At 35.4% G+C, this 27,189-nt stretch overlaps 1 protein-coding gene across 1 annotated transcript in view; it reads left to right on the top strand.

Moving 5' to 3' along the window:
• The window catches only part of BLTP3B (bridge-like lipid transfer protein family member 3B), a 129,204-nt gene that overhangs the window by 76,270 nt on the left and 25,745 nt on the right, over positions 1-27,189 (top strand). Inside the window, 7 exon segments of the mRNA XM_004374006.3 lie at positions 10,389-10,582; positions 11,925-13,411; positions 14,617-14,792; positions 19,127-19,269; positions 19,959-20,109; positions 25,958-26,211; positions 26,556-26,664. Of these exon segments, the coding sequence (XP_004374063.3) occupies positions 10,389-10,582; positions 11,925-13,411; positions 14,617-14,792; positions 19,127-19,269; positions 19,959-20,109; positions 25,958-26,211; positions 26,556-26,664 (2,514 nt within the window).

Here is a 27,189-nt window from a genome sequence, read left to right as displayed (position 1 = left end):
TATGCCATAGTTTTTGCTTTTTCTTGCTAAATAAAAAGAAGGGATTCTGGAAATTACTTCAGAGAAACGGAGATGTCCAACTATTTTATCAGTTTAATCTTTGTTAATGCCAAACTTTTGAGATCTAATCCTCACATCTTAATGCTTTTCAGCAATCCTGTGTGTGTTTATTTGTTTCTCTTAGCTACCTTCCTGACAAAAGATGAGAAAACTAATACGGTTAAGACATTTGCTCAGCATGTTATGGGAAGTAAATGGCACAGCTGAAATTCAAGCATGGGTCTCTAAATCTAAATTCATTGTTCTTTTTTAATTATATTACACTGCCTATCCAGAGTATTCAGAACTGTTTGAATAATCTCGTTTCAGGTTTTTTCTTCCCTATATAATTGTTTTGAGTCCCTTGGTGGAACAAATGGTTAAGCATGCAACTACTGGCTGAAAGGCTGGTGGTTTGAACCCACTTGAAGGAGCCTCAGAAGTAAGGCCTGGCAGTCTGCTTCCAAAAGATCACAGCCTTGAAAACCATCTGGAGCACAGTTCTACTCTGCACATATGGGGTCACCATGAGTTGGAATCGACTCAGTGGCAATTAACAACAACAATATAATTGTTTTCCTTAAGTAATACAGTTATGTGTCACTTAACATCCACCATACAGTTTGTGAAATAGGACATTATGTGATTTGGACGTTGTGCGAACACCATATTATGTACAGCCAGTCCCCACGTTACGAACGTCTAACTTACGGACAACTTGCACTTAAGAACAGATGGCCATGAAGCCTATTATATTAAGAATTTCAGTTAAATACATGCAGTGGTTCATAGTAATGAACACACACACTACTTTGTGATGCTCATGACAACATTGTACTGTTTGGAAGTGTTTAAGTGTTACGTCTGCTACGCCCTATTCTCCTGTTGGGATTTCTAAACTGTTATAATTTTATGGGACCACAGACATGTATGCAGTTGGACTCTGCCTGAATGGATGTTTCAGGGCACATGACTGTACATCATTGAACAAGAAATTTTTCTTCAGAGTTAAGACTAGATTCCAGGATTTCTGATTTCTAATCTAAGTTCATTTCTACCAGCTCTGTTAACAATTACTGAAGGAATTATAATCTCATTCTATAATTATATATTTTTTCTGAAAAATTACAAAATTTCTTCCCAGCAATTTAAACCCTACCCCCGAGATAATCTATTCTTTTTTTATTCTTTTATGACTAAAGAAGGGATTTTAAGTCACTTCACTTATATCATTAATTTTTACGTTATATAGCATAACATTTTCTTGTTCAAAAGGCAGTTTTAACTCTCCATTGTCTGGTCAACTCTGTATTATGTACATAACTAGATATTTAACAATACAACTTTTTTACTTCAGAAACTTTGAAAAAAAGAATTACTTGCTACAAACAGTTCTGTTTTCCACCTCTGTTTATGTCTCAGTAAACAAGTATTTATTGAGTTCGTAGGCATCCTATACTGAGTTCTGTGAAAAATACAGAAAATAAATGACGTGATTTCTGCCCTCAAGAAATTTTATAGTCAGGTCAATCAATTATGTATACTTAACTGAAGAGCTTAATTACCTTTCCTGAGGATTAATTATCTTTCTTGAGGAATATAAGGAAGCCAATAGTTCTTAACTTTGTTTTATTGTTGTTATTTGAGTTCTTTTGTTTTTTGTTTTTTGAGTAATAGACCTTGTTGAGAATCTGAGAAAATTTATGAGCTCTCAGGTGCCAGAAAATTCTCACATACACATATACAAAATTAGCCAGCATTTTCTGGAGTTAGCAGAGCTATTAAGGTATTTCTCCACCCTAAGGTTTAGGATCCCTAAAGGAGCCATTTCTTTTATGTTATACATGAAATTAAGTGATTTGTCTAAGGTGGAACACAAAGTTCTTGCTTCCTAGGAAGAGTATGTGTGTGAAAAAAGTAGAACATGATATTATGGGTTCCTGTTTCTGTCAGTTTTAAACCCAGTAGAGTGGCTTGCAAGGCCCTCTGTCATTTGGCCCCATCCTCCAAATGTCTCGTTCATTAACTGCAAGTTGAAGGATCTGAGGAAGATTAATATGGTAGCAGTATATAGGATGATTTGTGGTGGGGAGGTTAGGTGGAAGGCCATGGTACAGATGTGGATGGACAAAGGCTAAAATTATGTTGGATATTGTAGAAGTAGAGTGGTTTATTCTTTTTAACTAATAGAGGTTAAATCATTTTTTCTAAATTTTATTTTGTTCTTGTTGTTGAGAATATATACAGCAAAACATAGACCAGTTCAACAGTTTCTACACGTACAATTTGGTGGCATTGATTACATTCTTTGAGTTGTGCAGCCATTCTCACCCTCCTTTACGTTATTGTTCCTCCCTCATTAACGTGAACTCACTGTTACCTAAATTGTGAGACAACTTTTGCCAGTTCAGCTTTTACAGGTGTAAGCTTACTGACAGCAATTACAGTAATCGCTGTGCAACCCTACCTTAATCAATGCGATTTTTCCATCACCCACCCCCCACCCGGCTCCCCCTCCACCGCTGCCCCACCCCCACCCCCCAGTCCCTCCCACCCCTGGTTATCATTGTTGTTAGGTTCCATGAGTTGGTTTCGACTCACAGAGATCGTGTGTACAACAGAACAAAACACTGCCTGGTCCCATCCTCACAATTGTTGCTATGTTTGAGCCCATTGTTGCAGCCACTGTGTCAGTCCATCTCATCGAGGGTCTTCCTGTTTTTCGATAACCCTCTATCTTAACAAGCATGATGTCCTTCTCTGTGGACTGGTCCCTCTGATAACATGGCCAGAGTACATGAGACAAAGTCTGTCATCCTTGCTTCCAAGGAGCACTCTGGCTGTACTTCCAAGACAGGTTTGTTTGTTCTTCTCATAATCCGTGCTATATTCAGTATTCTTCACCAACACCACGGTTCAAATGCATCAGTTTTTCTTTGGTTTTCTTCATTCATTGTCCGCTTTCTCATGCATATGAGGCACCCCTGGTAACCACTAATAAACTTTGGTTCCTATGTTTTTCTTGTTGTTAGGTGCCGTCGAGTCAGTTGCAACTCATAGCAACCCTACGTACAACAGAACAAAGCACTGCCGGGTCCTGTGCCATCCTCACAATCATTGCAATGTTTGAGCCAGTTGTTGCAGTCAGTCCATCTCATTGAAGGTTGTCCTCTTTTTTGGTGACCCTATACTTTACCAAGCATGATGTCTTTCTCCAGGGATTGGCCCTCCTAATAACACATCCAAAGTACGTTAGACAAAGTCTCGCCATCCTTGCTTCTAAGGAATATTCTGGCTGTACTTCTTCCAAGACAGATTTGTTCCTTCTTCTGGCAGTCCATGGTATAACCAGTGTTCTTCGCCAGCATCATAATTCACATGCTTAGATTTTTCTTGGCTTGTGGATCCAAGTAAAGTGAAATCCTTGACAACTTCAGTCCTTTCTCGGTTTATCACGATGTTGCTTATTGATCTGGTTGTGAGGATTTTTCTTTTCTTTATGTTAAAATGTAATCTATACTGAAGGCTGTGGTCTTTGATCTTCATCAATAAGTGTTTCAATTAGTCTGTATACATTTACCTTTTCTTGTCTTTTTATATAAGTGAAGGTCATACAATATTTGTCCTTTTGTGATTGGTTTATTTCGCTCAGCTCCATCTATACTATAGCATGTATCAAGACTTCATTTCCCCTACTGGCTGAGTAGTATTCCATTGTATGTATGTATCATGTTTTGTTTATTCATTCCTCTGTGGATGGGCATTTAGGTTGTTTCTACCCTTTGGCTATTGTGAACAGTGCTGCAATAACTTTGTGAACGCTGGTGGACAAATCTCTTTTTGAGTCTCTGCTTTCAAGTCATTTGGGTATATTCCTAGGAGTGGAATTGCTGGGTCATATGGTAGTTCTGTTTTTAGTTTTATTTAGTAACTGCCACACCGTTTTCCACAGTGGCTCTACCATTTTGTATTCCCACCAGTAACAGATAAGGATTCCAGTTTACCGATATCCTCGCCAACATTTGTTATTTTGTTTTTTTTAAATCATAGCCATCCTGTTGTTGTTGTTAGGTGCCGTCGAGTTGGTTCCGATTCATAGCGACCCTATAGGACAGAGTAGAACTGCCCATAGCGTTTCCAAGGAGCGGCTGGTGGATTTGAACTGCCGACCTTTTGGTTAGCGTCCGGGCTTTGAACCACTACGCCACCAGGGCTCCTTAGCCATCCTAGTGGAAGTGAAATGGTATCTCATTGTGGTTTTGATTGGCATTTTTCTGATGGCCAGTGACGCTGAACATCTTTTCATGTGTTTGGTGGTCATTTTGAATGTCCTCTTTGGTGAAATGTCTATTCAAGTCCTTTGCCCATTTTATGATTGGGTTATTTGTCTTTCTGTTGTTAAGTTGTAGAAGTTTTATATATAGGTTATTAGATTCTTGTTGGATATATGGTTTCCGAAGATATTCTCCCAGTCGGTAGCTTGTCTTTTCAATTTTTTGGTTCAGTCTTCTGATGAACAAAAGGTTTTTAATTTTTATGAGGCCCCATTTATTTATTTTGTCTTTTGCTGTTTGTGTTTTTGTTATTATGTTAGATAATCCATTGTTGAAAGCTAGGCCCAACACCGTTTCCCTTGCTTGTTTTATGGTTTTAGTTTGCACTTTTAGGTCCTTAATCCATTTTGAATTTGTTTTTTATATGGTATGAGACATGGATCCTTTTTCATTTTTCTCCATGTGGAAATCCAATTTCCATCACCATTTATTGAAGAGATTCTTCTTTCCCCATCCAATGGACTCTAGCACCCTTGGCAAAAATGAGTTGACCTTAGATGTGTGGGTTTATTTCTAGACTATCAATTCTATTCCATTGGTCTATGCATCTGTTGCTATACCAGTACCAGGCTGTTTTGATTACTGTATTGGTAAAGTATGTTTTAAAATCCTCCTACTTTGTTCTTCTCTTTCAACATTGCTTTAGCTATTTGGGGCCTTTTGCATTCCATATGAAGTTGGGGATGGTCTTTCTATTTCTGTAAAGAAGGCTGTTGGAATTTTGATTGGGATTGCATTGAATCTGTAGATCACTTTGGGTAGTATTGGCATCTTAAAAATACTAAGTCTTCCAGTCCATAAACATGGAATATCTTTCCATTTATTTAAGTCTTCCTCAATATCTTTCAGTAGTGTTTTATTGTTTTCATTGTATAATTCTTTCATGTCCCTGCTTAGATTTATTCCTAGGTATTTTATTCTCTTAGATACTATTGTAAATGGAACTGTTTCCTTAATTTCCCTTTCATATTTCTCATTGCTGGTGTATAGAAACCCAGCTGATTTTTGTTTGTTGATCTTGTACCTTGCAACTTTGCTAAATTCCTCTATTAGCTCAAAATGTTTTCTTGTGGGGTATTTGGGATTTTTTATATATAGGAACTTATCATCTGTGAACAGAGATAATTTTACTGCTTGTTTTCCAAGCTGAATACCTTTTATTTCTTTCTCTTGTCTTCTTGCTCTAATACAGTATTGAATAGAAGTGGTGAGAGTGGTCAACCTTGTCTTGTATCCAGTTTTAAGGGGACAGCTCTCAGTCTTTTTCCATTAAGTATAATTTTGGCTGTTGGCTTTTCATATATGCCCTGAATCATATTGAGGAATTTCCCTTGTCTTCTAATCTTTATGGTTTTTCTCAAGACAAGGTATTGGATTTTATCAAATGCTTTTTCTGCATCCCTAGAGATGATCATGTGGTTTTTTTCCTTTGTTCTACGGATGTAGTGTATTAACGTTGATTGATTTTCTAATGCTGAACCATCCCTGCATTCCTAGAATATAGTCCCACTTGGTTATGGTATGTGACTCTTCTAATATGCTGTTGGATTCTGTTCAGTAGTATTTTGTTGAGGATTTTTATGTCTATATTCACAAGAGATATTGGCCTGTAGTGTTCTTCTCTTGTGTCTTTGTTTGGTTTGGGTATCACGGTTATGTTTGCTGCATAGAATGAATTAGGGAGTATTCTTTCCTTCTCTATCTTTTGGAAGAGTTTAAACAGTATTGGTGTCAATTCTTCTCTAAATGTTTGGTAGAATTCCCCAGTGAAGCCATCTGGTCTAGGGCTTTTTTTTGTTGGGAGGTTTTTGATAACTTATTTGATCTCTACACTTATTATGTGTCTGTTGAGACTTGTTTCCTCTTGAGTCAGTTTGAGTAGGCTGTATGCTTCTAAGAATTTGTCCATTTCATCTAGGTTATCCGGTTTGTTGCCGTACAGTTGTTCATGATATTCTGTCATAATTCTCTTTATTTCTGTTTAGTTGGTTGTAATGTCCCTTCTTTCATATTTTATTTTGGTTACTTGCATCTTTTCTTTTGTCAGTCTAGCTGAAAGTTTGTCAATTTTATTGATCTTTTCATAGAACCAACTTCTGATTTTGTTGATTTCTGTCTATTGTTTTTCTGTTTTCGATTTTATTTATTTATTCTCTAATCTTTGTTATTTCCTTTCTTCTAGTAGGTTTAGGCTTAGTTTGCTCTTCTCTTTCTAGTTCCTGGAATTTTCGAGTTAGCCTGTTAATTTGAAATCTTCTTTCTTTTTTTTTTAATGTAGGCATTTATTGCTCTAAGTTTTCCTCTGAGTACTGCCTTAGCTGCTTCCATAAATTTTGGTATATTGTGCTTTCATTTTCATTTTACTCGAAGAAATTTGTGGTTTCTCTTTTGATTTCCTGCCTGACCTATTGATAGTTTAATAGTGTGTTGTTTAATTTCCATATGTCTGTATTTTCTAGGGGTTGTTTTCTGTTATTGATTTCTAGCTTCACTCCAAGGTTAAATGATTTTTAATGCAAGTTATTATTGAGCTGCTTTTATTTTGTTGAATCCATTGTGAGACATCTTGTTATTCTGAGTTATCCATTAATTTATTTTTCTCCTTTTTTAAATTTTTTATTGTAGTTTAGATGAAGTTTACAGAGCAAACTAGCTTCTCATTAAACAATTAATACACATATTGTTTTGTGACATTGGTTGTCAACTCCACAACATGTCAACACTCTCCCCTTCTCAACCTTAGGTTCCCCATTACCAGCTTTCGTGTCCCTTCCTGCCTTCTTGTCCTTGCGCTGGGCTCACGTGCCCATTTAGTCTCATTTTGTTTTATGGGCCTGTTTAATCTTTGATTGAAGGGTGAACTTCAGGAGTGACTTCATTACTGAGCTAAAATGGTGTCCAGGGACCATACTCTTGGGGTTTCTGTAGTCTCTGTCAGACCAGTAAGTCTGGTCTTTTTTTTTTTTTGAGTTAGAATTTTGTTCTACATTTTTCTCCAGCTCTGTCTGGGACCCTCTATTGTGATCCCTGTCAGAACAGTCAGTGGTGGTAGCCAGGCACCATCTATTTGTGCTGGACTCAGTCTGGTGGAGGCTATGGTAGTTGTGGTCCATTAGTCCTTAGGACTAATCTTCCCCTTTTGTCTTTGGTTTTCATCATTCTCCCTTGCTCCAGACAAGGTGAGACCAGTGGAGTATCTTAGATGGCCACTCACAAGCTTTTAAGACCCCAGACACTACTCACCAAAGAAGAATGTAGAACATTTTCTTTATAGACTATGTTATGCCAGTTGATCTAGATGTTCCCTGAGACCATGGTCCCCAGAACCCTTGGCCCAGTAATTTGGTTCCTCAGGGAGTTTGGCTGTGTCTGTGGAGCTTCCATGACCTTGCCTTCGTCAAGTTGTGCTGGCCTCCCTAGTATTGTGTACTGTCTTACCCTTCACCAAAGTTACCACTTATCTATTGTCTATTTAGTGTTTTTCTCTCACCACCACCCCCCATAACCATCCAACATTGTGTCTTTTTATTCATTAATTTTTTAATTTAAAACATTAACAAATCGCTGGAGTAGAAACCACTGCTGTCAAGTTGATTCCGACTCAGATTGACCCTGTAGGACAGAGTAGAACTGCTCCATAGGGTTTCCAAGGTTGTAAAACTTTATGGAAGCAGACTGCCACATCTTTCTCCTGTGGAGCGGCTGGTGGGTTCAGACCACCAACTTTTTGGTTAGTAGTCTAGCACTTTAACCAGGGCTTCTCCAGCTGAAGTAAAGAGGTCCATAAATATTTATTCTTTCATAAGACAATTATTGAGTGCCTACTATATATGAGATATTTGAAATTGGTATTCATTTTTAAAGTTCTTCAAGCCCAAAACAATTTCTATCTTTTTGCTTAGAAAAGTCACATTTCACAACCTCTCTGAGCCTCTTTTTTTATTTGTCAAATAGCAACAATCTAACATTTATCTAAGAATTACCCTGAAAATCTAAAGGATGTGAAAGCTTTTTTTTTAAATTCAGTTTTTACCTTCTACTACATTAGAAGTTAAACGTTCTGTGCGTGTTGTTGTAGTATAGGGACATCTAGATGTCCTGACAGTCCAAAATCAAAATTTTATCTTCTAAACTATACAAGGTGGATTACACAAATAGTGTGAATTATAGACTGAAATTTCTGTGATTGTCAGCTTTTGGTTATGAATTCTGAGGGGAGATTTGGCCTGTACCAAATAGCCAGGCAGGTTTTTTTGTTTCCACTCTGTGAAGCAAGTTTATTTCTCATTGACTCTTATTCTGAAAATACAGACATTTGGAATCTCAGTTTTTGTTGAGGAAGATTCACCCTGAGCATGGCCTAGGCCTTATTTCCTGTCTTCTGTGGTCTGGATAGCATTCAAAACTGTAGCTCAAGGTCAGCAAGGTTTACAAGATAACTTCAGGTTGAAAAGTGGCTTCAGAGCTCATTTCCTTTCAAGGGATCCTTCATTTTTATCCTGCAAATTATTCTTCTTGCCAGCTCAGCACTTCGTTTAAAAAGATCTAAAAAGATTTATAGAGATTTTTAGTTATTTTCTTTAGGAACAGTATTTCCACATTGTAAGGTGTAGAACACTACACAAATGGTCATTTCATCATCATTACTAAAATGCCTCCATTCTATCAAGAAATCCTGCCTTCAAGATATATTCCAAATTTAATCATTTTATAGCACCTACCGGAAGATTGGCAGTTCGAATCCACCAATCGCTCGTTGGAAACCCTATGGGGCAGTTCCACCCTGCCCTATAGGGTCGCTATGAGTCGGAATTGACTCAATGGCACACAGCAGCACTACTACTATCACCCTAGTACAACCCGTTATCATCTTTTGCTTGGACTCCTTCAGCAGCTTCCCTTTATTAGTCTTTCTGCTTCTGTTCTTAACTTTCCTATAGTCAGTTCTCTCTAGCAGGATTTAAAAAAGAAAGAAAAGTCATATCTTGTCTCACTCCTGCTTCAGCCGTTCATGGTTTCCCATTGTTTCTTAGAATAACATTTCAACTCCTTTTCCTGACCTCTAAAAGCCCTATCATCGAGGACTTCATTTGGGGCCCTTTTGCCATGCCTACCTACTCCAACCTCCTTAGCCTTTCCAGTGTTCCTGAAACACAACAAACTCACTTCTGCCTCTAGATCTTTGCTATTTCTTTTCCTTCTGCTTGGAATGCTTTTCTCCAGATCTTTTCCTTCATTGAGGTTTTCACCCAATTGATATCTCTTCAGACTAGCCTTCCCTGACTACCCTACCTAGAAGCTCTCCTTACCCCGATTGCTTTTATCTCTTTACCCTGATTTGTTTTTTATTGTGTTTATTAGTACCTGAAATTATTTACTTTTTGTACTTAAATCCTCAAAACCTACAGCAGGAGCTAAAAATATTTATTGAATGGTTAGATATACCTTTGGATCCCTGGACACCACGGGTTTATGTGTTCCTTTCATATTGCCCATAGTTAATTTTAGATCATTTTCATCACTTCAAGAGGAATCCTTTAGTTTGCCCTATTTATTTTTATATTCTCTGTGCTCAACACAGTACCCAGAATGTAGTTGGCATTTAATGAATCTTGGCTAAATGAAAGTGAATGAACAAATTAATGCAAGTAAGCAAAAACAAAAATTTTTTTTTTAATCAAATTCAGGACATTGTTACTTTACCAAGAAGGTAAGGTCTTTTAAGTTTCCTTCTTGGTGAATATAACCTTAGGAAAAAAAACCTAAACAGTAGTTGTTCTCTATATAGTTTTAGATTAAACTACACATTTTTCCAGTTAGTGAAGCATAGAAAAATATTATTTTCTATCTCAGTGTATTTGCTATCAGCCACACTTGTCGCTTTGATTTTATAAATAACATCTCAGTTTTTTTTCTTCCAGAAAGAATAAAACTTGTCCTAAATGTCTTTTCTGTTTTCAGGGAGAATTTAGAACTGTCTATCATTTCATTAATTTTTTTTTTCTCTCTCGACAGTTCCATCTCCCAACCTCTATAGCCAGCTGAATGCACTACAGTTGACTGTGGATGAAAGAAGCATTCTATGGTTAAATCAATTTCTGTTGGATTTAAAACAGAGCCTTAATCAGTTTATGGCTGTATACAAGTTGAATGACAATTCAAAATCTGATGAGCATGTTGATATTCGAGTTGATGGCTTAATGCTAAAGGTACCATATAAACATACAGCTTTGAGAATGAAACCATTTTTATGGAAGAAAATTTGACAATTACATTATAATTTCCTGAATTTAACATGGACACTGAAATATAAATCAACTTCATTGTGATTTTGTAATTTCCCTTTTAATTTTGATTCTTAATTATAGATGCTCTACAGACTGCTTTTTTCTAGTTTTTGTATTTCCTGTGGCTGATTTCCCATTCTTTCTGTAACTTCATTTGTAGTTTTTTCATTGGTCATCCATCTGTGGTTGAGCAATAAAAGTAAAACATCAGTCATTTTTTTCTACAGAACTGATAAAATTTTTCTTCAGAGAATGGTAAATAATATAGTTAAGCTTTTAAATTACATCTGGGTCTTACTTGTTTCACATTTATGCAGTTATTAGTATCCAAAGATAATAGAAAGTTGCTTTTTATTTGATAATCTGAACTGTGTGAATAGTTAAAGCTTTAAATGAAGGAAATTTAAAAATACAGAGCTAGTGTAGTTTCGTAAATAGAATAAGAGTTGGACATGGAAGATAATTTCAGTTTCCAAATCTGTTGCTAGTGGACTAAATATACATACCTTTAATTTCTTCTCTGTAAAATGAGTTTAATAATACCCAGCACTTGTATTGCAGGCATGTTTTTAAAGATCTTCTCAAAGATTTTATAATATTCAATCTAAAGGGACATATTTTATAACACAATTATAGTTTAAGATATAATTGTATAATCTTTAGGTTGTTTTGAGTGTGAGCAGTTTTAAAACCAGCCACTTTAAATTATTTGATATGAAAATTTTGAGAAGTGGGTTTAATTATCCTTTGAAAATTATTTTAGTAAATAATTTGATCTATATTTTTTAGTTTTTTTTTTTTTTTAAGTTTTCTTCCAGAAAAGTGATTCTGTTAACATATCCACTCATTCTAGTCTTTCATCCATTCATCCCCCAAATCTCTTGAATTTAAAATTGGTATAAAAATAAAACAAGACCTTTTTCCAGACTTGACACTTAAGAATATGTACTCAGGGCATAACAAGCATTAATACATAATGATTTAATTCAGTTTTATTCTTTGATCTGTTGTGTGTAAAAATAATTACATATGTGTCACATCCTTTTTTTAAGTTCTTTTTTTATACTCAATCATTTAGGTCTCTTTTATTCAGTGTAATAAAGATTTGAAGGTAGAGTATGTTTCATGTCTAATAAGAAAGTAGTATTTTGGGAGGAAATGTCAAGAAAAAGAACTTTGGAGATAAGTTATGTTCTTGGTTGTTTTACCTTCAAGATATATGGATTTGTAAAGTGGACTAGATTATAATTTTTTTTCCCCTTAGTTTGTCATTCCTTCTGAAATGAAATCTGAAAGTCATCAAGATCAACCACGTGCAATTTCTATTCAGAGTTCTGAAATGATTGCCACAAACACAAGGCACTGTCCAAACTGTCGGCATTCTGATCTAGAAGCTTTATTTGAAGATTTCAAAGAGTGTGACTTTTTTAGTAAAACATATACCAGCTTCCCCAAAACATATGACAGTTTTAATCTTCTACATCCAATCTTCCAGAGACATGCTCATGAACAAGATACCAAAATGCATGATGTTTACAAAGGAAATATTACTCCCAAGTTGAACAAGTATACTCTAAAAACTTCTGCTGCCACAGATGTTTGGGCTGTATACTTTTCTCAATTCTGGATAGACTGTGAAGGGACGAAAAGTGGGAAAGGACGACCAATAAATTTTGTGGACTCTTTCCCTCTTTCTATCTGGATTTGTCAACCAACAAGATATGCAGAGTCACAAAAAGAGCTACAGATGTGTAATCAGGTACCTCTAAATACATCACAAAGTGAATCTAGTGATCTGGCTAGCCGACTGAAGCGGAAAAAGCTCTTGAAGGAATATTACAGTACAGAGTCTGAGCCTTTGACAGATAGTGGTCAAAAACCGTCGTCATCAGATACATTTTTAAGATCTTCATCAGATGCAGATATTCATGTTCTGGTTCACATTCATAAACATGTCAGTATGCAGATCAATCACTACCAGTACCTCCTCCTGCTTTTCCTCCATGAGTCACTTATTCTACTTTCAGAGAACGTAAGGAAAGATGTAGAAGCAGTAACTGGCAGTCCTGCCAGTCAGACATCAGTTTGCATTGGAATTTTACTTAAAAGTGCAGAAGTAGCTCTCTTGCTACATCCAGTGGATCAAGCAAATACTCTTAAGTCCCCTGTGTCTGAAAGTGTGAGCCCAGTGGTTCCTGATTGTTTGCCGACAGAAAATGGAGAGTTTTTGTCTTCAAAAAGAAAACAAGTTAATAATAGTATAAATCAAATTAGAAGTGTAACTGTTAATCATATGGCAGACAGCAGATCTATGAGTGTTGACCTTAGCCCTGTTCCTTTGAAGGATCCTTTGCTATTTAAATCAGCTAGTGATACAAATCTGCAAAAAGGTATTTCTTTTATGGATTATTTATCAGATAAAAATTTAGAGAAAATAAGTGAAGATGAAAGTTGTGGCATTGTTTACAAAAGCGGCTCAGGAGAATTTGGATCAGAAATAAGTGACAAAAAAGATTCATCTACAAATTCACATAGTGTCTTACCCTACAGAGAAGATTCAAGTATGCTGTCATTTGATAACTGTGGAAACCAAAATGTATTTTCAAGTAATGGTAAAGAAAGTGAAACCATGGAATTATTTGTCAAAGCTGAAGATTTTGTTCCAGAAACAGCTTCACTCTCTGAGAACCTAGACATCGGTAAAGAAGAGATATCCACAGTTAGAACACTTAAATCACAGTCATCTTTAAGGTAACAACATATTGTGGAATTTGCATTATTTTTTTGTTGTGGTGGTGGTGCATGTGTGTGCATTTTATTTTCTTTTTAAATAGAAAGCTTCGTGACAAAATACAGCATTGTTAGAGTTAACATATGGAAGACTAGAGTTTTCAAAATATGGAACAGTTTGAGCCTGTTCTTCTTAAAAAAATTTAATTTCACTGTGGTAAAATGTATATAACAAAAGGTTTGCCGTTTTAACTGTTCTTAAGTGTACATTTCAGTGACACTTTCACTATGTTGTGCCTTCATTGTCACTTTTCATTTCCAAAAGTTTTACATCACCCTAAAGAGAAACTCAGTACCCCTTCATCAATAATTCCCATTTCCTTCTTCTCCTATGCCCCTGGTAACCACTAGAAAACTTCTGTCTATATACTTTTGCCTATTCTAGATATTTCATATAAGTAGGATCATACAATATTTGTCCTTTTGTGTCTGGCTTATTTCACTCAGCATGTTTTCAAGGTTCATGCATGTTGTAGCATGTATCAGAATTTCATTTTTCTTTATGGCTGAATAATATCCCGTTGTATAGATATGCCACGTTTTGGTTATCCATTCATCTGTTGATGGACACTTGGCTTGTTTCCACCTTTTGGCTTTTGTGAATAATGCTGCAGTGAATACTGGTGTACAGGTATCTGAGTTCCTACCTAAGACTATTAATACAGTAGCACATATTATAATAAGTTTATAGTTTTGGGTGTATACCTAGGAGTGGAATTGCTGGGTCATGGTAATTTATGTTTAGCTTTTTGAGGAACTGCCACACTGTTTTCCATAGTGGCTGTACCATTTTACATTCCCACCAGCAATGCATAAGGGATTCATTTTCTCCAGTCCTGGCCAATACTTGTTAGTTTCCATTTTTTCTGATAATAGCTATCCTGTTGAGTGTGACATGGTATCTTACTGTGATTTTTATTTGCATTTCTCTAATGACCGATGACTTTGAGCATTTTTTCATGTACTGTTTATATATCTTCTTTGGAGAAATGTCTGTTCAAGTCCTTTGCCCAGTTTTTTGTGATTTTGTTGTTCACAAGCCCACATTTTTAAATATAATGTTAAAATTTGTGAGTAGTATATACATATTTTTATTTTGTTAGAAGTATTTTTACAATAGAATTCTTTATACATAATGATTTTCTAAAAATTTTGTTTCTTAACAGTGGAAAGCCTAAGGAACGTTGCCCATCCAACATGGCTCCACTCTCTGTTTCTTATAAGAACATGAAAAGAAGCCCTTCACAAACCTCACTGGATACCATTTCACTTGACAGCATGATATTAGAAGAACAGTTGTTAGAGAGTGATGGAAGTGATAGCCATATATTTTTGGAAAAAGGTAAAGCAATACAGTTTAAGAAGTCATGTCATACATGTACAAATCTTGACAAAAGAAGTGATGTTTATTAATTAAGTCCCCCCAAAAAATCCTACAAATCCAAACACACATACAAACTATACCAAGGGCATTGTAGCTAACTTTCCAATGATTGTTCCATTGCTTCTTTTAACGAGATTCTCCTGCTTCTTTATGGCCAGCGTGCAGCAGCTATTCATATAGTCATTTAGATCATAAAGTGGACAACGTTAAGACTACCAGCCTATATCACGGAGACTCCTATATCTGCAAATTTGATTGTTGTTGTTAGGTGCCGTCGAGTCGGTTTTGACTCATAGCGACCCTATAGGACAGAGTAGAACTGCCCCCATAGGGTTTCCAAGGAGCAGCTGGTATATATGAACTGCTGACATTTTGGTTAGCAGCCGAACCCTTAACCACTACATACACCACCAGGGCTCCACAGATTTAATTAGGTGGGTTCAGTCTGCAGAATGAATTCTCATTTATATGGTCCCATGACTGGAATTTTATCAGACTGATTCTCAAAACCAGGATTCTGCATATACATGATTATGTATGATAGAACTACATAGTTCCCCCATTTTATTCAGAGACAACCATTGCCCCTGTATAGACCACTAGGGATGACTTAGAAAGTATTGGAGGCATCCCCATCAGCAAGTCATCAGGGACTTTGTGAACAGGAGTAACAGTATGGGCCATAGTCAGAGTAGTTGCCGCAGACATAGAAACATAGGACACCAAAGGCAAATAGGAATTACATTCTATTTGAAGGGTAATCAGTCTATTGATACAGTTGAAATCAGCTTAGATAAGGAAAGGCTCAGAACTACCTAAGACTATTAATAATATAATACCCCTATTGCCGTCCAGTCTATTCCGAATCATAGTGACCCTATAGGACAGAGTAGAACTGCCCAATAGGATTTCAAGGAGCGGCTGGTGGATTCAAACTCCTGAACTGCCGACCTTTTGGTTAGCAGCCATGGCTCTTAAGCACTGCGCCACCATATAATGCAATAGTACATATTATAATAAGTTTATAGTAAGCAATAGTATAAGTATTATTAATATACTTACTATAATAATAGCTACTTATTGTCAAGTGCTTAAATAACCTACCTCATTTAATTTGAACCATAACCCTATAATAGTAGCTAACATTTATTGTGCGTTTACTGTATGTTAGCACTATTCTATATGTTATATATATATTTAATCCTCACAATTCCATTAATTATGTACTATTATTCTTTTCAAAGAGGCTAAATAACTTACCCAAAGTCTCATAGCTAGTAAGTGGTTTAAATCCAGGTACTCTGGCTCTAGAGCCTATACTGTTAACTACGATATTCTAAAATTGCCTCAACTCTATGAGGCCTAAGTGCGTATCGTTATCCTTATTTTACAAATACAGAAACTGAGACTCCTAAAGATTAAGTAATTTGCCTTCAGTCACACCATTGTAGGTAGAGTCTTTTTTGTTTTTCTGTTTTAAGATAACATTTACTAGGCACTTCCTGTACGAATTACTGTTTTAAGCATTTTACATGTATTTTTTAATCTTCAGATAAATCTGAGGTAGGAACTATTACCTTCACCATTTAAAACATGAGGAAACCAAAGCCTAAGCAGTTTGCCTAAGCTCTCATAGCTAATAAGTGGAGTTAGCATTTAAACCTAGGCAGTCAGACTTCAAAGTCTAAGCTCTTCTATCTGACTCTAACACATATCATCTTAACCAGACTCATTCTTTGCATAGAAGTCAGAAAAAAAGCCTTTTTTTGATCCCTGTTTACTCTAACCTGGTGGAAGATACTAGTCAGTCTGCCTTACAAGGTAGATAATATTCACTAATAACAATAGCAAACATTTATTGAACACACCTAGTCACTCTGCCAAGTGCTTTAAAGTACATTGTTTGATTTAATCCTCAGATAACCATGTGAGGTAGTTACTAATATTATTATTCCCTGTTTTATAGATTCAGAAACTGAAGCTTAAAGAAACTAGGTACATGGTCCAAAGTTATATAGCTAGTTAGTAACAGAGGCAGGAACTCAGTCTGATTCAAGAGCCCAAGCTTTTAACCAACCAGTATGCATACTAGTTCCCCAGACTTGGGGAATGATTATCATATGTAAAGAAAAATTCCCAGTCTGGCTTTATTATAGACAATTCATAGCAATCTCCTTTCCAGCACACTCTACCAGTTAAATGTAGAAGAGGTACTAATTATGTCATAAAATCTTTTCAAGATTCGCAGATAATTCTAATGCATACTCTTCTCCCCATTATGGCTTAAAACCCTACGTTAACAGAGGATTTCTGTCCTATGGTCAAAATATACTTTAAAAACTGTTTCTGTGGCAACTATCCCTACTTATTCTCAAAGGCAATTGGTAATTTTCTTACTGTTATTTCTCAAAATTAAATAATAAATAAAAGTGATTACCACTCAGTGTAGAAAATTGGAAAATACAGGCAATTACAAATTGGAAAATAAAATCATCCAAAATCCCACAGTCTAGAGATATCAATTATTATTTATTCTTATGAATTTGGATATGTATTCATACATATGTATATTTGGTATCATACTGTATATATGGTTTTGTAACCTGCTTTTTATCACTTATAAGTATATTCTAGTATTATTTAAACTCCTTTGACAAACATTTTTAAAGCCTGCATAAAATTGTCGTAAGAATGTACCATGACCTTTTAATCTTTTCCCTAATGTTGAATGTTTAGATTGTTTATAACTTTTTACTGGTATAAAAATGCTATAATTAATACCTTTGTTCATAAAATTTTATCTGTATTTCCAATTACTGTCTTAGAATAGATTCCAGCAGTAGACTGTTTCAAGGATCTTGGAATAATAAGAGCATTGGCTTTGTATGTAACATTTAAAGGATACATAACTATATATATTCCTTGCTTTTCTGAACTCAAGTAATTTTTCTCTTTATGGCAGGGGGATTGTTTTTCATTGGTAGAAGACCCTTGATTTCTTCTTTTATTTTACAAGAAATATGGGAATAGTCTTTTATTGTTTTAAAAAAAACAAACACTACAGAATGAAAATTTGTTCATGTCAATTTCCAGTTTAATCCTGGTAACTTCTCATTGCTTTAAGTCTATTAAGTTTAAAATCCTTAACATTATCAGCAAGGCTCTGTATGATGTAGCACCAGCTTCCCTGTTCTTCTGTTTCCCACTTGCTCACTGTACTTAAAGTGTACTATGTTATACCTCAGTCTTTCTCTCAGTTCCCTCACTGTGACATTTTGTTTCTACCTCAAGGTCATTGTACCTGTGCCTAGAGTGCTCTTTTTCTTTCTATTCACTTTTGCTTAAATGTTACTTTATCAGGGAAGCTTTCTTAACCCTTGTCTATGCTAGGAACTGCGCTGACATGCTCTTATTAGCTCCTCTTAGCACAAATGTATTCATATGCATATTCCTTGGTCCTAGAAACTATTTGTTCATTCAGCAGATAATTCATTGAGCACCTGCTCTGTTGCCAGGCACTGAGTTAGAGTCCAAATATATAGTGAATCTAATAATAAAAAATTGAGGCCTGTGTTTTGTATGTCTTTGATTTTTCCTAATCTAATTTTTTAAGTAATTCATTTTTATTGTATTTTTTAAAAATATTGATCTGTGATGGATTCGAAAAATTTTTTTTTTAATTTGTCTTTTACCACAGATAATTTGAGAAACATCGAAGGTAGGGCACACTGAGAAATTAAGGCAGATAGATAAGGATAAAGATGGAGAATGGCCACACTGACAACAAATGGCAGTATTTATAGTGTAAAAGATAATTAGGAGTTGCTATAGGATACCAAAAAGGGGAATGAAGTGGTCAGGCTAGGACTGTTCAGTGTAGGATAGATTAGAGGAGGGTGGGGCGAAGCTTTTCGTTATGCCCGCACTGTATCTCACTAGTGAGAGAGAACACGGGCTGCAACCATCAGTGGTGGTTGCTTTTTTTCATCCTAAGTTTAGAGCCTATAACTTTTTTTTTTTCCCATCGTGGTGAAAATAATACATTACAAAACATACATCATCTCAATAATTTCTACATGTGCAATTCACTGTGTATCTGTAACATTTTATTGTGGGAAATTATTTTTCATTCTGTGCTAACTAACCACAATCTGACTTTGCTTATTGTTTTTTAAACATTGTTCTTGAGAAAATATTGAAGGGTTTGTCCTTTTTGGTTAAATAAACAGAACATTGTTGGATCATGTGTAAAACTGATTTTAATTTATTAGTTTAGTTTTGTCTTCTTTCAGGTATTAAAAAGAACTCAGTTACAAATTACCAGAGCCCAGCAGAGAGTGTGAATGCCAGTGCAAACGTACAGAGTTACGGTGAAACCTCTCCGGATGCCATCAGTACAAATTCAGAGGGTGCTCAAGAAAATCATGACGACCTGGTAATCATTTCCGAGAGAGTCTATGAGGAGAAATGCTACCAGCTTTATTTACTTCGTATTCAATATGTACACATTTTAGCACCTTAAGTTAACATATAAGATGAATTGACTGAGGTGGTGGATGATTCATTCACATTGCTTCTTCTAATCTTGAAAGTGCTTTCTTCCCTTTTTCTGTTTTGTTCTACATTTTGGTTTTCTAAATTTGTTTTATTGATTGTTGGGGTGAGGAGTTGTATCTTTCTTTTTTCCATCCTGCCTTATTTTTTGACTTTTAGTTCAGTTTAAACACACTTTGAAAAAGTTTGATGGCAAGGAAGGTGGTCAGTCCTTAAAATGAGAGGCTTTCTGCAAAAAAAAGACGTTTACTGATTTATTTTAAGGCCTCCTTACTCAGTAAAATATTCTTATAGAAGACTTAGAAAAATACTATGTCTTAGAAAAATTTTATGTCTCTTTTACATGGGAATGTCATATAATGCATCTTTGTAACCTGAAAAATGTTTTCTTGGCTAAATAAAAAGAAAGGAAGGTGAAGTTTTCACTATAATGTAACAACATTCTGTTGGTCAAAAGTATATATTTTGGTCTGTTTGTCATAATTGTGTTTTTAAAGATTATGGTATTAGTTTTTAAACTTTGTTTTTAATTATTTGGTATACTAATGTTATTTATGCAATCATTAATAGAAGTCAATCGTGGTGTTTAAAATTACTGGTGTTAATGGGGAAATTGACATCCGAGGGGACGATATTGAAATATGTCTTCAAGTGGACCAAGTAACACCAGACCAATTAGGCAACATCAGTTTGCGGCATTACCTTGGTAATCGTTCCGTAGGTAAGATCATATATTCTTTTTACTACTTTTCACGCAAGACATTTTAGTATGATTTAGGCTTTTTTTTATACAGAGGGACTCATCATCAGTCCTATTCTTGACATAATTGAATTAAAGGAAAATTACATTTATTTATAAAAATAATGGAGATTTATTTTTTAAGATCACCTTATTGCCATAAAGCATTTTGATTAAGTTGTTACAAATATATAATTTGTTGAAGACAGATTCTTTAATTTCTTTTTTTTTATACTCTTAAGTTTAGTCTTTTACGTTTTCAGTCTTTCCATTCTTTGAGTTAATGAGTCTCAGAAAACTGAGCTATTTTTTATATGAAAAGAGTGATAAAGTAATCCCAGAAGGTCAAATTTAGTTTCACACTGGAATAAATGTCAATTTCTGTATTCTCTTGCCTTGCTTATAAGCAGACATTTCCTATGCTGGCATGGTATTTGGAAGAAACATGTATCTTGTTCTTGTAATTCTTCATTCTAAGATCAACACATTGACTTGAACACAGAGGAATTTAAGTAATAAATTATGTAGTGTGTGAAGAAGAAACCATGTTAAACCATCCCTTTTTCAATGATTATGTGGAGTTACCACATAAACATGGCTTTCACTCATTTGAAGAAATGAATTCATTAGAATAGTTGTATTAAGGATTTGAAATGACAGTGGTTATTTTCTTTAAATCTTTTAAAAAGTCACTGAGCTATAATATGTTGCTATATACATAGAGTGCTATATCTGTTACATAACATGTTGAAATAAGTACAGCCCTGCATGATATCAGGTAAGTATGCTATCACCTCACATCCTGAGCATTGCAGGTAAATGTGCCATTTGTCCATTATCCAGCATCACAGAAAAACATTGGCTCTTGACTTTTTTATGTGTAGGCCTTAGAATTTACAATGTATGTGTTAAAAAACATTTGAGAAGTTTATATTGTTGTTGTATGCTGTCATGTCGATTCCAACTCATAGCGACCCTGTAGGACAGAGTAGAACTACCCCCTAGGGTTTCCAAAGCTGTAATCTTTATGGGAGCATATTGTAGGTTTTTTTTTTTCTCCCTGTGGAGCGGCTGGTGAGTTTGAACCACCAGCCTTTCGATTAGCAGTTGAGTGCTTAACTATTGTGTCAACATGGGCTCTTAAAACATTTGAGAGTTTCATATTAGCAAGTCTAAATCCCAACAGCATGCAAATTGAGAGAATACTAAGTATATATTTAGAAAGGTTTCATAGTGGGGGGAGGGACAGAAAAAAATGATTTAACATAAAATTTCAAAACGTAGATCCTGTATACCCAGTCAGCCACTTTTCAAATTATACTCTTAGGTTATTCCAGTAGCACAATTTTTTTTTCAGTACTCTATATCTCACTTAGTACTGTCTTATTATTTTGTTTCCTTTTGTTTCTAATTAAAGAAATCATTTTTAAATGCCTTGTGTATGGGTTATATAGTCAGTGCTAGCTAATACTTTCTGTTTCCCAAGTGTCTCAGTGGTTGTTTGAAGAGAAACAAAAGACACAGTTAAAGGAAAGGGAAGGTGGAAGTGGGAAAGGGGAGAAAAAACAACAGCATAGCTTGAACATTTCAAACAATAAGCCATACACATGAAGATAGTATTTGAACTGTAGTTTACATACACTGTTGTCACTCTAAATTGAACAGTATTACAGCGTTGTTTTTGTTTGTTTGCTTGTTTTTTCCTATGGAGTGTGGTATTTTGGATTCCTTTGGCGCAGTGGTTAAGTGCGTGGCTGCTAACTGAAAGGTTGGTGGTTCGAACCCACCAGCTGCTCTGAGAGAAAGATGTGGCAGTCTGCTTCTGTAAAGATTGCAAACAGAAAACCAAACCCATAGCCCTGAAGTAGATTCTAACTCATAGTGACCCTATAGGACAGAGTAGAACTGCCCCATAGGGTTTCCAAGGAGCGGCTGGTGGATTTGAGCTGTTGACCTTTTGGTTAGTAGCTGAGCTCTTAACCACTACGCCTCCAGGGTTCCATTTGCAAAAATTACAGCCTTGGAAACCCTATAAGGCAGATCTACTCTGTCCTGTAGGGTTGCTATGAGTCAGATTGACTCAATGACAGTGGGTTCAATGTTGTTGTTAGGTGCCATCCCATCGGTTTCGACTCATAGCTACCCTGTATACAACAGAACGAAACACTGCCCGGTCCTGCGCCATCCTCACAATCTTTGTTATGCTTGAGTCCACTGTTGCAGCCACTGTGTCAATCCATCTCGTTGAGGGTCTTCCTCTTTTTCGCTGACCCTCTACTTTGTCAAGCATGATGCCCTTCTCCAGGGACTGATCTCTCCTGATAACATGTCCAAAGTATGTGACACGTAGTCTTGCCATCCTTTCTTCCAAGGAGCATTCTGGTTGTACTTTTTCCAAGACAGATTTGTTCATTCTTTTGGCAGTCCATGGTATGTTCAATATTCTTCGCCAACACCACAATTCGAAGGCATCAGTTCTTCTTCGGTCTTCCTTATCCATCGTCCAGTTTTCACATGTGTATGAAGCGATCAAAAACACCATGGCTTGGGTCAGGCACGCCTAAGTCTTCAAGGTGACATCTTTGCTTTTCAAAACTTTAAAGAGGTCTTTTGCAGCAGATTTGCCCAGTGCAATGCGTCATTTGATTTCTTGACTGCTGCTTCCATGGTGTTGATTGTGGATCCAAGTAAAATGAAATCCTTGACTACTTCAAATCTTTTTTCCATTTATCATGATATTGCTTATTGGTCCAGTTGTGAGGATTTTTGTTTTATGTTGCTGTGTAATCCATACTGAAGGCTGTAGCCTTTGATCTTCATCAGTAAGCGCTTCAAGTACTCTTCACTTTCAGCAAGCAAGGTTGTGTCATCTGCGTATAGCAGGTTGTTAATAAGTCTTCCTCCAATCCTGGTGCCCCATTCTTCTTCATATAATCCAGCTTCTCGGATTATTTGCTCAGCATACAGATTGAATAAATTGGTGAAAGGATACAACCCTAACGCTAACGCACACCTTTCCTGACTTTAAACCACACAGTATCCCCTTGTTCTGTTCGAATGACTGCCTCTTGATCTATGTACAGGTTCTTCATCAGCACAATTAAGTGTTCTGGAATTCCCATTCTTCACAGTGTTATCCATAATTTGTTATGATCCATACAGTCAAATGCCTTTGCATAGTCAATGAAACACAGGTAAACATCTTTCTGGTATTCTCTGCTTTCAGCCAGGATCCATCTGACATTAGCAATGATATCCCTGGTTCCATGTTTTTTATGGATTTAATAGGAAGACCTTAATATAATAACTTCATGGCACAAAAGGAAGGGGAGAGTGATTTTGACTAATGAAGTTTTTTTTTTTTAATTTTTTTTTATTGTACTTTAGATAAGGTTTATAGAACAGATATTTTCTCATTAAACAGTACGCATATTGTTTTATGACAATGGTTAACAACCCCACAACATGTCAACACTGTCCCTTTTCAACCTTGGGTTCCCTATTACCGGCTTTCCTGTCTCCTCCTGCCTTCTAGTCCTTGTCCCTGGACTGCTGTGCCTCAGTAGTCCTGTTTTGTTCTATGAGGCTGTCCAATCCCCTGCAGAACAGTGAACTTCGGGAGTGACTTCACCACTGAACTAAATGGGTGTCCAGGGCCATTATCTCAGGGTTTCTCCAGTCTCTGTCAGGCCTGTAAGTCTGGTGTTTTTTTGTGAGTTAGAATTTTGTTCTACATTTTTCTCCAGCTCTGTCCAGGACCCTCTGTTGTGATCCCAGTCAGAGCAGTCAGTGGTGGGAGCCAGGCACCATCTAGTTGTACTGGACTCAATCTGGTGGAGGCCATGGTAGTTGTGGTCCATTTGACTAATGAAGTTTCTGTTTTATTTTATCCTCCTCCAAAATAAATACTCTTTTTGTTTAAAATTATTTCTGGTTTTCAGCTCTCCAGAATGTGAGTTTGTGTGTTTGTGTATTGCGAGGGGGGCGAGTAGATAAAAGGCAAAATAAAATCACATTAGCCAAGTTGTTTGTTGCTCCTATTAAGTCGACAAATTAACTTCTGTTATTTTTTCTTGATAATAGAAAGAACATTATATAACTGTTATCAAGTTTTTGGGCTTTTCTTTTCCCTTTTATTTCAAAAAATGTGAGTTTTTAAACCTTAAAGAACTCTTGGGAATTTTTTTTAACTCTTACTGTTAATTTATTTTGACTTAATAAGTAGTACTAATCAAAAAACAAACAAAAAAAACCCAAACCTGTTGCCTTTGAGTGAATTGCCACTCATGGTGATCCCATGTGTTACCAAATAAAACTGAGCTCCATAAGGTTTTCTTGGCTATAAATAATCTTTAAGGAAGCAGGTTGCCAGTCCTTCCTTTTAAGGCACCACTGGGTGAGTTCAAACCTTCAAACTTTTGATTAGCAGCAGCCAAACGCAAACCACTTGTGCCACCCAGGGACCTAATAGTACTAACAATTAAATTCAATTCTGTGCCTGAAATAAAAAAATGTAAAAACAGTTCTCCACTTTGATTTGTGTATGGAGACCTATTCTTGGTGCATAAATATATGTAACTTTAATTTCTTGTACCCTCACCCTTACACAAATAAGTTTACATTTGACCTAAATAAAAATTCAGTGTCCACATCCTTTTCTTTCTGCCTGTATTGAGGGAAAAACTAAAATATCTTTTCATCATGGATTTAATTAGTGGAATATTCTTATGACAGTCTATGGGATAAATAGCTTTCCTACCTCAGTAACGGAAAGATATGTGTCTTTCCAGAAAAAAAGTAGTTTGTTTTTGTTTTTATCTCATATGTTCTGTGAATTGTGAAACTGATCTTTTTTTTTTTTTTCCCTTTGCTGCTGGGAAGTTCATTTGTGCTCCACCCTCAGCACAGCCACTTAAATAAATGTGTTTTGGGTTATTAACCTCACCACCTGTCTTCTCCTTTTCCTTCTCACCCTTATATTTTTCTTGCTTCAGTCATTTTTTTATATGACTATCCTATGTGCATGTTGTCTCCTCTTTTTTACTTAGATAGCATAAAACAATAAACAAAATAGTGACCATGAGGGTCATTTGCAACTGTTTACTGCAGCAGTGCCACTAGGAACTTTCATTGTTTAAAATTACATATCCTATGAGTAATTTATTGAAATTTTAAAAATTGTTTTTAAACTCACGTATTTGTATCTTTGTAAATCACCTCAGATTTTTTCTTGGAACAAGGCCAAGACATAAATATATGTAATGATATGTATATATTTTCTTTACTTTAATTTCAGTTTTAGGTCTCTTTTAATGGAAGCCCTTTAATGAGGTTTTCTCTCTTTGCTTTTCTGTTATTAAAGGACACGGTTTTAATGAGAAAAGTATGAAGCCTTAGGCTTTTGTTGCTTCTTGGGAAATGTGTTAAGAGTCACTGAAATGCTATGATTTTGTTTCTTCATCACAGTTTTCCGTTATATTACAAATGTGTAGGTACACACGCAAACACCTAAGTATCAGAGGTATCATATCAGAGACACATCACAGCATGTTTTCTCCTATAACAAAAATATAGGAAATAAAGAAAAATATTAGAGAGTATTACTGTAGTCAAAAGTTGCCTATGAAAATTGAAATTAGGGTTGTTTGTGCTATATTATATATGTATATGCAATGTAAAATATTATTTAAATTAGTTTAAGGGTAAATATTAAGACTTAATCTAGTATTTAATATTTTACAAATACACAGTAACCTTTTAATGACAAATAATAGAGTGATATTTTTGAGTTGTGCTAAAATTTTAACATTTTTGTGTTCATTTTTCATAGGTTCAGATCAGAAAGCTATAATTCATTCCAAAACCTCTCCTAAGATTACTCTGAGATTTGAAAGTGGGCCTGGTGCTGTAATACACTCTTTGCTTGCAGAAAAAAATGGGTATCTGCAATGCCACATAGAAGATTTTAGCACTGAGTTTCTAACATCTACTCTTACGAATATTCAGCATTTTTTGGAAGATGAAACTGTTGCAACAGTGATGCCAATGAAGATACAAATTTCTAACACAAAAATAAATTTAAAAGTATGTTAATAAACATCTTTGTATTCTCATGTTCTAAATGTTAATTTTGCCTGCCTGGACTTTAGTTCATGTCTAAGAATATGCCTTCTGTATAATATATGCTCTTATCAGCATTTATTAAAATGAATTAAATTTGTTCTATGTGGTGAATGATAGCTTTCTTATAAATTAGGAAATGTCTAAATAGAACAGACAGTTTTCTCACTGTAACATGCTTTTTTGCTAAAGCATGTAATGATATAATTATTAAAAATTATTATTGACTGAAGTAATGTTTGAGAAAATGATAATTTTATCATTTACTTTAAGAACAACATGCCAATACTGTTTCTCTTTCCCCATAGGATGACAGTTCACGTGGTAGTATGATACCCCTTGAACCAGTTCCTGTAACCATCCATATTGATCATCTTGTGGTGGAAAGAAACGATGATGGCTCTTTTCATATCAGAGGTATATGTGAACAAACAGTTTAGATAAATAGCTATTGAAATTTTGAAGTTAAATTGTTTTGTGTTGTTTTCTTTTCATTCATAGTTTATTTTATATGTAGGTACATCATCAGTGTAGTAGTGGATGATTGAGGGACAGTTTCAGAACATTATAATGAAATATCATCTATGTGTGAACTTTTAGCCCAGAAGGAACTCATCTACAGTGCTTGTTCTATGAATGTGTTTTGAATGAAAGAGGTGATTTCTTGGTCTTATAGACTTAATCTCTTTCTTAGCTTTATTTCCCATTGTTTCTATATATATACTCAATTAAACTGGTGTACTCCCTGTAACAGAAATCGTCTTGCAGTTTTTCATTTCCATGTTATTTGCCTTGTCAGGAGCATTCATTAGAATTGCTCATCCTCTGTGTAAATTTTGTCCAGCTTTACAGGGTTGTCTCAAGCTTTTCCTTTTCAGTGAAGCCTTTTTTTTTTTTTTTTTTTAATATTTTATTGTACTTCAGGTGAAGGCTTACAGAACA

The sequence above is a fragment of the Trichechus manatus genome, unplaced genomic scaffold (assembly GCF_000243295.1).
Source record: "Trichechus manatus latirostris isolate Lorelei unplaced genomic scaffold, TriManLat1.0 scaffold00027, whole genome shotgun sequence".
NCBI classification, from domain to species: Eukaryota; Metazoa; Chordata; class Mammalia; order Sirenia; family Trichechidae; genus Trichechus; species Trichechus manatus.
This window is presented reverse-complemented; position numbering and strand designations above follow the sequence as displayed.